The 12,760-nt window shown below is 51.3% G+C and overlaps 2 protein-coding genes across 6 annotated transcripts in view; one reads left to right on the top strand and one right to left on the bottom strand.

Annotated features, from left to right (window-relative positions):
• The window catches only part of DEXI (Dexi homolog (mouse)), a 13,349-nt gene extending 10,485 nt beyond the window's left edge, over positions 1-2,864 (top strand). For 2 of the 3 annotated variants that reach the window (XM_011961397.1, XM_011961398.1), the window contains one exon: positions 2,201-2,864. Coding sequence is in view for 1 of the 3 variants with exons in the window: in XM_011961396.1 (XP_011816786.1) it covers positions 2,201-2,543; positions 2,683-2,775 (436 nt within the window). In the remaining 2 variants the exon portion in view is untranslated. The remainder of the gene's footprint in view (positions 1-2,200) is intronic. The other variant, XM_011961396.1, reaches the window with a different exon arrangement.
• Positions 2,865-5,592: 2,728 nt separating this feature from the next.
• Positions 5,593-12,760, bottom strand: part of CIITA (class II, major histocompatibility complex, transactivator) — a 59,367-nt gene continuing 52,199 nt past the window's right edge. For all 3 annotated transcript variants that reach the window (XM_011961393.1, XM_011961395.1, XM_011961394.1), the window contains 5 exons: positions 12,066-12,152; positions 8,309-8,392; positions 8,068-8,151; positions 7,235-7,332; positions 5,593-6,697 (listed from right to left, as the gene is read on the bottom strand). In XM_011961393.1, coding sequence (XP_011816783.1) covers positions 7,257-7,332; positions 8,068-8,151; positions 8,309-8,392; positions 12,066-12,152 — 331 coding nt within the window. In that variant the 3' untranslated portion in view covers positions 5,593-6,697; positions 7,235-7,256. The remainder of the gene's footprint in view (positions 6,698-7,234; positions 7,333-8,067; positions 8,152-8,308; positions 8,393-12,065; positions 12,153-12,760) is intronic.

The following is a 12,760-nucleotide window of genomic DNA, read 5'->3' as shown; positions in this document are numbered from 1 at the left end:
GCCCTGCCTTTTTTTTTTTTTTTTTTTTTTTTTTAGTAGAGATGGGGTTTTGCCATGTTTTCCAGGCTGGTCTTGAAATCCTGACCTCAATTCGCCATGTTGGCCAGGCTGGCCTCAAACTCCTGATTTCAAGTGATGCACCCGCCTTTGCCTCCCAAAGTGCTGGGATTATAGGTGTGAGCCACTTTGAAAAGAGAAATTATATTACTACCAGAAATGGAAACTTGGCATCACTTGCTGTAAATAGAAGGTAACCCTATAGATAAACATAATGAAAACAGGAGTGTTGGTAAATTCCACATGTAACCCATTCAGACTGGAGATTTGCACACAAGAGAGCAGCTACAGCCAGACTAGCGCCTGGCTAGGACTGTTGGGGATGCTGTTTGTGCTCATAGGATTGGGAGAGGAGTGAGGTCCTCACTGAATGATTCCATCTTCTCCCTTTCTTTTTTTTTTGAGACAGGGTCTCTGTCACCCAGGTTGGGTGCAGGGGCACAGTCATAGTTCATTGCAGCCTTGAACTGCTGGGCTCACGCAATCCTCCTGCCTCAGCCTTCTAAGTAGCTAACACTACACCATGCCTGGCTAATTTTTAAATTTTTTATGGAGACAGAGTCTCACTGTGTTGCCCAGGCTGGTCTCAAACTCCTGGCCTCAAGTGATCCTCCCACCCTGGCCTCCGGAAGTGCTGGGATTACAAGCATGAACCACTCTATCCAACTGATTCCATGTTCTCTTAACACCCCGTCCACACAAATCTGAGATGGGCTCAAGGATGACCGCAGGCCTTGGAGATCTCTGCAGCGAGCATCTGTGCGGCTGAATCTGAGTAAAGGATTCTGCTCCGGGCTCCTGGCCAGCAGGTGTCTCAGGAGCAGCCTGGTGGAGGGCAGTTATGGGGGGACATTAGCTATGCCTGCACTTACAGCCTGGGGGCCAAGTAGGCTCTGGAGGCAGAGAAAGGCCTCAGCAAAGAAGGGCAGGTCGACCTGCAAGGAAGAGTGAGTAGAGGGAATGGGGCGAGGCACCCACAGTCTCTGCTAAGGTCTCATGGCACTTAGCAGGGTCCTCAGCCTCTGCTAAGAGCTCAGGAAATGGTAGCTGCTCTCATTCAGACTGTTTCCATCGTTATTACCAAGCCAGTGCCAGCTTTGCCTCTCATAGCTGTGCATCTTTAGGCAGGTTACTTCTCTGAACCTCAGTTTCGTATCCTATACAATGATAAGAACCTCAGTTTCTTATCCTATACGATGCATGGGTCTCAATGGAAACAGTTCCGCCCCCTTAGATCAACCTTGGAAATAGGGTAGGAGGGCATTTTTGTTGTTACAGTGACCGGGGATGTTACTGACACTTAGTGGCCTGGAGCCAGGGATGCTGCTAAATAGTCAATGCCCAGAACAGTCACTCCACATCCAAGAATTGTCCTACCCCAAATGTCAATAACACCCTGTCAAACACCAATACCTGCCACATGTTTAACATACAAGTTCTGCGAGATGTTCAGTGAAGTTTGCAGAAGGGATAATCTGAGCTGGCAGATGAGGCTTGGAATCAGAGCAGGGCTTGAGGGGGCTGCAGAGGGGTTGGGCATGGGAACACGAGGTGCTGCAGAGACACTGGCACCCAGCTGGGCACATAGAGAAGGCAGTGGGAAACGGGGACTTGCCAGGGGGTCAGGCCATGGAGATGATGCTGCGTCCTGAGAGAAGGAGCCAAGTGGGGCTGCTGAGTGACTTGGCTGTGGCCAGTGCCTTCCTGTAGGTTGCAAAGCATTTTTCCGGGCAAGGTGGGAGGTGTTGCCAAGCCCTGCCCACTACCCAGCGCTGGCTCAGCTGGCCCAGAGCTGCAAGTCAGCCCTCAGACCCTGGGTGACTCCCGAGCAGATTACACCAGCGTCCCTCCCAATAAACAGAACAGACCTTCCTCTCCTGTGCGACACTGCGCTGGTTCTCCAACCCAAGGTCTCTGAGAAATTAGGCAAATTCATTAAAAAGAGTTTTAATAAAAATTGCAGAAAGACATTTTCAGCCTGAGTCTGGGGCTCCCAGTGGTTCCCCAAATTCAAAGGATGGAGGAAGACTTCCCTGCCCCACCCCAAACCTCCTGAGCCTCATGGATTGGTCCCCATCCCCAGCCAACATGGTGGCAGGGTGGGGCTTCCATGCTAGTAACCCCCCTTTTTCCTTCTTGTTAGGCCTGCTCCCCTGAAAAGCTTCGTGCCAACAGAAAGGTTCCTGTTAGGACCCAGGAGAGTAGAAAAGAGATTGGGACTGAGTGCTGAGGTTGGGAAGGCACCTGCTCCCACAGAAGGGGGAATGCAAAGGGCGTCCCAAGACCTCATCTGCCCACAGCGTCACACCGATGGCCTGGCCTTGGCTTCTGATTATTTGCAGCTGCGATGGAAGTTTACAGGAACCCAGCCAGAGTTTGCCTCCCTGCACTTCACCCCGGAGCGCACCTGCTTCCCCCACTTCACCTTCAGAGAGGACACTTCAAACTGCGGACACACGCAAAAGCAACTCCCAGCTCCCTTTGATGTGAGTTGAGCCTTCAGGCCAGCTGGGTTTAGCCCGAGGCTGGTCTTAGATGCAGCGGCTGTTTCAGGGAGTGACTCAGAAGAAAAAGCCGAGGAAGCTGTCGGGGGCTGAGGGTGGGATTCTTGCTTCTTCGTTTCAGGTTACGCGTTCTTCAGCAAGTTGGCGAAACAGACATCATGCTGGGGAGTGCCACATTACTGCCCTGGCTGGAAAGGCTTTTCTGAAAGTATGAGTGTTGTGCCTACTTAATTCTGATAAACCTGTTTAAGCAATACTTAGGAGGCCGACTTCTTTGGATTAAAAAAATGTATGCAACTCCAACCCCTGGGGCCCTGCCTTTTTTTTTTTTAACTTTGAGATTCGGGAAAGGAGTTCTAGGCAGAACCTTGTGGTTCACAAATAGCAGAAGATAAAGGTCTCCCAAGTTGGAGATCCAAAGGGGTTCAGAGAGTCTGCCCCAGTTGGGCTGGTGTGAGAGTCCCAGGCTGGCCCTCTGCCCCACTCCACAGGCCAGGGACAGCATTTGGAGTGTGGTGGGAAAAGCCTGAAGGCCAAACTAGAAACCAGGCCTGAATCCTGCAGAGGTGGCAGTGGGTATCCTGTGCCAAGCATGCGGTAGACCTTCATTAAAGATATGGGGGGAAGGCCTTGGCACAGTGGCTCATACCTGTAATCCCAGCACTTTGAGAGGCCAATGCGGGCAGATCACTTGAGGTCAGGAGTTCAAGACCAGCCTGGCCAACGTGGTGACACCTCACCTCTACTAAAAATACAAAAAATTAGCCAGACGTAGTGGCGCACACCTATAGTTCCCAACTACTTGGGAGACTGAGGCAGGAGAATTGCTTGAACCCAGGGAGGCAGAGGTTGCAGTGAGCTGAGATCGTGCCACTCCAGCCTGGGCAACAGAGCAAGACTCTTATCTCAAAAAAAAAAAAAAATTGGAAAGATTAAATGAATGAGTGGAATTGGGTCAGCTTGCAGTTTCACGGAATACTAGCAGTAATTCTCTCCAGTTTGCAGAGCACTTGACTTCAAAGCACCTTCCCATACACACCGAGTGAAGCAGGGTACAAATGATTAATCCCCTTCTACAGGTGAGGAGACTGAGGTGTGGGAGAGTAGAGGCTGCAGGACTCCGGGGAGAGACAGTTGTAGCGCCACTTGCCCTCATGCGATGCTAAAGAAAGAAAAGCTACGAAATCTGAAAAGAAGACATTTGAGAGGCCCAAGGAAAAAGGTGAGCGTGAGGAGGGAGACATTTGCATGTAGAGAGAGGCCTGAGAGGAAAAATGACCATTTGGAAGGTGCGCGGGCTTACAATCCACTGGACGTGGAATTACACCATCATGCCCTGATTCCTCTGAGCACTGCTCTACCACCTGACAAATGGGGTTCAGAGCACTTCCAGCACACTGTGCCTGTGCCTGCAGAGAGCTCCTCCAGAGAAGTCAGGAGTCCATTCCCTTATAGGAGTGTGACTATAAGTATCACTTAGATCTGTGACATGGAGACATTAATTTATCCACACTTATGATGACTGTGTGTTAACGACAAAAACATGCCCCTCTGGGTTAAAAGGCTCCACACCAGCACTGCCAGCTTGGCAAGCAGAACCCAGACTGGTTTGCAGCCCCCATGTTCCCCCTTGACCAGGTGCCTTTGTGCACTGTACAGACTGGCCAACTTCACCTGGCAGCCCTGCCAAATAATTTTTTTAATTTGCTAAAATATAAGACTCACCAGGACAGGAACATCTTATTCATGACTGTGCACTCAGTATGTATTTGCAGAATGAATAAAGCGAAGTTAAGATCCACGCAGCCGGGTCTGGATCCCTCAGACTCTCTTGACACCCACCTCTCACTTGCTGGGGAGAGGAGCAGAGCTTGGGAACCAGGCTGATCCTGTGGGCACTGGGAGTGGTGAGCTGGAGCTGAACAGGCAGCTCCCACTGCCACCAGGAGTAAGCTAAACTGTCTTGAATTGGGGCCTCTGGGCAGATTATGCCCGAGTGGAAAGCAATAGTTGTGCTGGCAGCTCGCTGGGTAGAAAGTGGAGCTGCCAAGTCCCTTTCGGGCTCAGTGCAGCCAAGGTGGGACTCCATCTCTGCTAAAAACCAGCTCACTCCCAGGACAGAGCTATGTGTCAGAGGCAGAGGCAAACATTCCCCTTGGTACAGCTTTTGGTGCTTCAACCTTTTTCATCCCCAAGCAATGAATTTTCCACTGAATTTTAGGAAGCCACAAAGAAAAATCCTCTCAGAAAAGAGGACTTGAGTCAAGGTGGGCTCTGGTGTGAGTGTGTGTGTGTGTGTGTATGTACGTGCACACGTGCATGAGATGTGGTGAAAGGAGGGCGGGTAGGAGAGTAGCAACCCTTGTCACACTGGCCAACAAAATATGGCAGAAGTGGGCTGGGTGTGGTGATTCACATCTATAATCTCAGTACTTTGGGAGGCTGAGGCAGGAGAATCACTTGAGGCCAGGAGTTCAAGACCTGCCTGGGCAACACAGTGAGACCCTGGCTCTACAAAAATCAAAATAAAAATTAGCTGGGCTTGGTGACTCACACCTGTAGTCCCAGCTATTCGGGAGGATCACTTAAGCCCAGGAGGTTGAGGCTGCAGTGAGCCGTGATCGTACCACTGCATTCCAGACTGGGCAACAGAGCAAGACCCTACCTCTTAAAAATACATATATGTGGCAGAAGTAATACAGTGTGACCTCTAAGGCTAGATTATGAAAAGTGGTCTCTCTCTCCCCCCTCCTCTCTCTCTCTCTCTCTCTCTCTCTCTTTGTGATACCCCCCAACCTAGCCACCATGCTATGAGGAAGCCCAACTAGCCCACATGGAGGGGTCCCAGCCAACCGTTCCTTAGTGGAACCGAGGCCCCCAGCCAACAGCCAGCATTGCCTGCTAGACATACAGGAGAACGAGTCTTCAGGTGACACCAACCCAGCCCTCAAGCTGCCCCACCTGACACAGAGTAGAACAGAAGGAGCTGTCCCCACTGAGCCCTGCTCAAATGACAGATGTGTGAGCAGAATAAATGTGTGTGTTGTTTTAAGCCACTGTGTTTTGGAGTGGCTTGTTATGTATTAGATAATCAGAGCAGTGGGTACCCCAAAATGGTAACAGGGTATGAACTCAAACCCTGGACCTGCCTGTGACATTAAAGAGACATTTATAATGTAGTGAAAAAAGACACAGGAAATGAAGCTGTGCTTCCAGTCTGTTCCCCTCTCACCACCCCATTAGTGTCCCATTAGCTGTTTCCCTGCTAGGGGCCGGTGCATCTGGCCAGGCTTAGCTTTGGCCTTGGCCAACAAAGTCAGTGCGTTGAGTCCCACAGACAAAAGCAGCTGCCACAGAAGCCCAGCCTATTGCAGTCTGGGGAATTAGTAGGCTGGAGGTTGCCCATCGTGTCTTCTGAGTGCCCGGTGTGCCCTGTCAAGGTGTCTGGTCGGATAGCAGGGTGGAGAAGTACTTTCTCCGTGGCTGGGTGCGGTGGTTCACGCCTGTAATCCCACCACTTTGGGAGGCTGAAGTGGGCGGATCACCTGAGGTCAAGAGTTTGAAACCAGCCTGACTAACATGGCAAAATCCTGTCTCTACTAAAAATTAAAAAATTAACCTGACGTGATGGTAGGTGCCTGTAGTCCCAGCTACTCCAGAGGCTGAAGCAGGAGAATTGCTGGAACCCAAGAGGCGGAGGTTTCAGTGAGCCCAGATCGTACCACTGCAGTCCAGCCTGGGCAACAGTGAGACTCTGTCTAAAAATTAAAAAAGGAAGTACTTTCTTCCCAGGGTGGCAGGGGCCTGGGCAAGCAGAATGGGGCTGCCTCCGTCACTCTCTCTGGCCTGGCCATGGCCGTCCGCAATGTCCTGCAGGGAAGGCCTCAGGGCTCCTGGGTGGACCGCAGCTGCCACCAGGCATCCATCCAACTGGACGCTAAAGAAGCCTGGAGCCGGGTCTGTGTCTGTCAGCAGAGCAAGACGTGGTTCATTGCGCAGTCGGGCAGGGGCCAAGCCTGAACCAGCAGGGGCCGGGTGCCAGGATGCTGAGGCTCATGGGATACAGCCTGGAGAAGAGCTGTGTCCACAAGTACCCAGTTCAAGGTCCAGCGTGATCGGTGTTCTCAGAGAACGTGCTGTAGGAGGAGGAGACAGGAGAGGGGGTTGGACACTCTAGGAGGGGCAGCTTGACACCTGGGAAGGGTGCTATCAAGATGGGGAATGGGAGGGGCAGTGGGAATGGAGGCGGATGTGCAGCACAGTGCGGGGAGCACAGCGGTGGGGCACAGCAATCTTCATAGTGAGGGGCAGGAAACTTGTCAAGCAAGTTCAAACCCGGAGCGTCAGGGCAGCCACCAAGCCAAAACAGCAGCTGGGAAGGCTTGGAGTCCCCAAAGGAAGCTCTTCTAAGCACTGAGGCTGGGGGCTGTGGATGGCCAACTTCCCTGTCCCCTGGTCTCTAAGCCTGACTACAGGGATCAAGCTCGCAAAGCCTGGATGACAGCTCCACCGAGCCCAGGGTGGAGATGGGGGGATGTCTCCGATGATGCAGTTGTCCAAGGGTGGTGGCCCAGCCCCACCTGTGTCCCACCCCCGTTTTATGAATGCCACGTTCACGAGGACACTGCCCCCAACCCCCTGCGGCTCTCCCCTCCCAAGCCCACCCTGGTTACCCTGTCCAGAGCACAGCGGGGATCATCTCAGGCTGATCCGTGAATCCTGTTGTTGCAGGTGTTCCTGGACACTGAACGGGATGGTGGGCGTCCACATGCTGCAAGGGGGAAAGGGACACAGAGCCAGGTTAGAGGAGAGAGGGCGGTCTGGGGCTCTAATGACAGCTGCCTCCAAATCCCTCCTTCCACCCAGCCTAGAACCTTGGGCACTTTTCCCCTGGCAAGATACAGACCAGTGTGGGTCATGGGAAAAGTAGAACCCTAGGAGGCCCGAGATTCCTTTATGGTTCTGCAACTGACTTGCTGTGTGACCCCAGAAGGTTAGTTAACTGCTCTGTGCTTTATTTTCCTCATCTGTAAAATGGGTCTCGTAAGACCCACCCTGTGTGTCTTAGAAGATATGAGTGATTGTGGAGATAAAAGTGCTTTGAAAGAATATCAAGTAACCACTATTGGACATCATGGTGACTTAATAAAAGATAAACTTGAACCATATGAAACTGCCAATTTTGCAGGTCAAAAATGGGTGGATATCAGCAATTTCATATGGTTCGGCCTAATATAGCATTTATTGAGTATTTTTGTGTGCCAGCTACTATTGTTATAAGAGCTTTGTAGAGCTTGATTAGTTTAAGCCTCACAAAACCCCTTGGTGGATATCATTACCATCCCCACTTTACAGAGGAAGAAGCTGAGGCCAGAGGGGGCAGTGTCTGCTCACTCAGGGTTGCAGATTGGTGAAGGGAAGAGCGTGATTTGAGCTCTGGGGTCACACTGCGCCACACGCCCGGGGAGTGAGTTGTTCTCCACCCACCAGGTTTGCCTGGACTTACGCCAGCGTCTCCACGTGAGGACACTTCCGAAGGCTGGCAGCGAGCTGCTGGGCCCCGGCAGCCGTGAACTTGTTGTACTGAACGCTGGCAAGAGAAACTCACTTGGGGCCTGGCCCTTGGGACTCCCCAGCTCCAGACCAAGGCCACCCCCACACCCAGCCCTTCCAGGACACCCAGGGAGAGACCCTCAGTGTCCCCCGCCCCGGGTTGAGCCACCCACCGCCCAGACTCCCACACTCACTCCATCACCCGGAGAGACACCATGTCCGGAAGCACACGAGCCAGGCTCTCGGCTCCCATGTCGCAGATGCAATTATTGTACAAGCTGTCAGAAACAGAAGGGAAGGCATTGGAGGCCCGTACATGGTCAGCCTTCCAGAAGCCACCACCCCTAGGTTCCAGAAAAAGCCTGGTCCCACCATCCCTGGGGGAAGGGACTAACATTTATTGCATAACAGAGCCTGGCATTGTGCCAAGTACTTACATAGACCATAATAGGATGGTTCCCATTTTCCAGATATGAAAATAGAGGCTAGGAATGAATAAGTGACTTGCCCAGAGTTTCTTTCCCCAGGTCCCACTAGTCCTCTTGTCCAGGGCTGTGGTGATTGCTTCTAGGGTCTCAGTGTCCCCTGCAGCCTGGAGGTCAGCCCCGTGGGAGTCACCGCCTACTGGGATTACTGCCCCGTTTTAAAGACAGGCAAACGAAGGCCCAGAGAGTTGAGGCCATTTCTCTGTGGTCAAACAGTGAGCCCAGGAAAACAGCAGGACTAAAAGGAGGTCATTTCTTGCCTTACTGTGTGGAAACTCCCGGGAGAACGACTTCCCAAGTTCAAATCCCAGCTATGCCTCTTACTGCCTCTGTGACCTTGGGTAAGCTACTCAACTCTTCTGAGACTCAGTTTGCCCATCTGTGAAATGGGCATGATTGAGTCATTGTGTGGAGGAGTAAATGAATCAATGCTGGCATAACATTTAGAATATGCCTTGGTGCCTAGAATGAACTAAATGGTAGCTATGGTTCTGAGTACCTCACAGGAACATTGGTGAGGGTCACATGAGTCAACGTAGAGGGCATGACCAGCACTGGGGGCAGGAAGAGAAAAAGCTAGTTACGGGGCCAGCTCGAGTTTCTGTGGCGTATTCACAACCAGCATTAGTAGCAGTGAAAATAGCATGATGAGTATCACTGATGCCAACTTCGGCTGTTTACTCAACACCAAGCAGCCTTTTACCAGGCCAGGTGCTGCTGTGGGTATGATTTCAGGGCCATGACTTTGCCGTGATTCAGCCTCAGAGCTGCCTTGCAGGGCTGCATATAAAAGCAGCAGGTGCGGTGGCTCATGCCTATAATCCCAGCACTTTGGGAGGCCGAGGTGGGTGGATCACCTAAGGTCAGGAGTTCAAGACCAGCCTGACCAACATGGCAAAACCCCGTCTTTAATAAAAATACAAAATTAGCTGAGCGTGGTGGCACATGCCTGTAATCCCAGCTACTCGGGAGGCTGAGGCAGGAGAATTGCTTGAACCCAGGAGGAGGAGGTTGCAGGGAGCTGAGATTACACCATTGCACTCCAGCCTGGGCAACAAGAGGGAAACTCTGTCTTGAAAAAAAAGAAAAAAAAAAGCAGTGGGTTTATACTGCTGCCAAGTAGATTCAGGCTAAATCAACTCATATCACAGGTCGGCCGCTACCAGTGCAGAAACTAGATGGGGGGTTCGCAATCTCTGAACCCTGGAGACCCTTCCTCCACCCCACAGGGAGAGTAATCTGACCTTATTTCATCGATGCCAAGACATATATGTCACCATTTGAATGTCATTGAGATCAGGATGTGTCTTATAACCAATAGCGTGTCACAGCTTGCATTTTGGCCTAATGCTGGGGTCTTACAATGGATGGCCTCTTAGATTCCATGAAATATGATGTTTCTTAAAGTGTAAATCAGTGCGGGCATGGTGGGTCACACCCATAATCCCAGCACTTTGGGAGGCTGAGGTGGGTGGATCGCTTGGGCCCAGGATTTCAAGACCAGTCTGGGCCACATGGCGAAACCCTGTCTCTACTGAAAACACAAACATAGCCAGGTGTGGTGGCGGGCGCCTGTAATCCCAGCTACTTGGGAGGCTGAGACATGAGAATCACTTGAACCCAGGAGGCAGAGCTTGCAGTGAGCCGATATCATGCCACTGTACCTTAGCCTGGGCGATAGAGCGAGACTTGGTCTCAAAAAAAAAAAAAAAAAAAAGAAAACAAAAGAAGAAACGAAAGTGTAAATCAGATCAAGTGTCACCTTCACAGGCCCACCTGCTTTTCCATTCACACTGAAAAAACTGCAAATGCCTCTTATGACCCACAAGGGCCTCCCTGTGTGACCTGGATTCCCCTGACCTCCCCTACTTCCACCATTGCCCAGCCTCTATCCCTCATTCACTACACACAGCCACAGTGGCCCTTCTGACCCTCAAAACCCAGCCCCATTTCCCACTTAGGGCCTTTGCACCTGCTGTTCTTTCTTCCTAGAGTCCTTTTCCCCTAGAGCTTCCCACAGAAGAATCATCTCCCCAGAGGTCCTGTACCCTCCTGGGCCTTGTTAGTTTCCTGTCCAGCATGAATCACTGTTTAACAATATTTTATTTATGTATGTCCTTAATTCTTACTATGCAAAGAAACTCCAAAGCAAGAACCACATCTCTCTGGTTCATGCTTGTATCTCTAGTTTTTAGCACAACTGTGAACCAGACAGATTCTATTTTTGCTTTTGAGTTTCTTTGCATAGCAAGAAGTAAGCACCTACATAAATAAAATATTGTAAAACAGTGATTCATGCTGGGAAGAAACTAACAAGGCTCAGGAGGGTACAGGACCCAGCTACTTGGGAGGCTGAGGTGGGAGGTTCGCTTGAGTCTAGGCAGTTGAGGCTGTAGTGAGCCATCATTGCACCACTGCACTCCAACGTGGGTGAGACCCCATCTTCAAATAAATAAGTAAGTAAGCAAGTAAGTAAATAAATAAATAAATAAAGTGGCCGGGCATAGTGGCTCACGCCTGTAATCCTAGCACTCACTTTGGGAGGCCAAGGCAGGTGGATCACCTGAGATCAGGAGTTTGAGACCAGCCTGGCCAACATAGTGAAACCCTGTCTCTACTAAAAATATAAAAACTAGCTGGGCGTGGTGGTGGGCACGTATAATCCCAGCTACTAGGAACACTGAGGCAGGAGAATTGCTTTAACCTCGCGGGCAGAGGTTGCAGTGAGCTGAGATCATGCCACTTCACTCCAGCCTGGGTGACAGAGCAAGACTCCATCTCAAAAAAAAAAAAATTAAAAAATTAAAAATTAAACAAATAATAAGGGACCAAATGCCATCTTTCCTGGGAATCTGACTCTGTCCTCAGTAAGTGCAGAGCTCTGGCGAAGAGGAGAGAAGTTTCTCCCAGTCTGGCGAGTGAGAAGAGCTGGTAATGCTGAGTTGGATGACTGGGCCTCTGGTCCAAGCTCAGTCCTCTCTATCTCTGGGACCACACCAGGGCCTGGCTGGAAGTCACTCAAAGGCAAGAGGTGCTATGCCAAGGCCTACCAGAAGGTGGCAGTAAAAGCACTGACCGACATGTGAGTGACAAGGCCGGGGCAAAAGCTGCCCGTGCTGGTTAGCCTTCCGGAAGCCACCACCCCTAGGTTCCAGAAAAAGCCTGATCCGGCCATCCCTGGGGGGAAAAGGACCAATATTTATTGCACGACAGAACCTGGCATTGTGCCAAGTACTTACATAGCCCATCAGGATGGTTCCCATTTTCCAGGTAAGAAAATGGCGGCTAGGAATGAATAAGTGGCTTGCCCGGCGCTTCTTTCCCCAGGTCCGGCTAATCCTTTTGTTCAGGGCTGTGGTAATTGCTTCTAGGGTCTCAGTGTCCCCTGCCGCCAGCATGACGTGGGTTCCCTGCGCTCCTCAGCCCCCCAGCTCAGCACCTGACCAGTAGCCGGGACACCACTTACCTTAGCCTGAGCAGGGATGCAGCGAGTGAAGGCAGGCCCTCAGCAAGTTTGCAGGCACCCAGGTCAGTGATGCTGTTTTGGGACAGGCTGCGGGGACACAGTGAGGGGGAGGGCTCAGGACCAAACTTGTACGCCTCCCTTTGACCTCAAGGAGAGTTGTGGGTCATAGGCTGTGCATGGCGCTGTCGACAGACTTAAGCTACCTCTTGGTAAATAAGAGGATACTGTTAGGTCCTGTGGCCAAGTGGAGGGCAGGGGTGAGGAGGTGGATAGGAGGGAGAGCGCACCCTCCTGCCCCCACCTGTCCTATGATTCTACAAGATTCCCTCTTTTCCCTCTGTGCCATTTTTCAGCACTATAATGAAATAAGGTTTGGCATTATTTGTTTAATGGCTATGTAATCCTTTCTGCCGGGTTGTGGGCTTCATATGGAGCAGGGCCCTGTCTGTTTTGCTCATTAGTGTATCCCTGTGCCTAGAGCACTGCCAGGCACATAGTAGATGCTCAATAAATACTTAAGTGGGGTGGCAGGTAAGAAAGGGAGGGAGGGAAGGACTAAGGAGAAGAAATCTGCCGGGCGCGGTGGCTCACGCCTGTAATCCCAGCACTTTGGGAGGCCGAGGCGGGCGGATCACAAGCTCAGGAGATCGAGACCACGGTGAGGCACATAGTAGATGCTCAATAAATACTTAAGT

This window comes from Colobus angolensis, unplaced genomic scaffold, assembly GCF_000951035.1.
Source record: "Colobus angolensis palliatus isolate OR3802 unplaced genomic scaffold, Cang.pa_1.0 Scaffold55, whole genome shotgun sequence".
Lineage (NCBI taxonomy): Eukaryota > Metazoa > Chordata > Mammalia > Primates > Cercopithecidae > Colobus > Colobus angolensis.
This window is presented reverse-complemented; position numbering and strand designations above follow the sequence as displayed.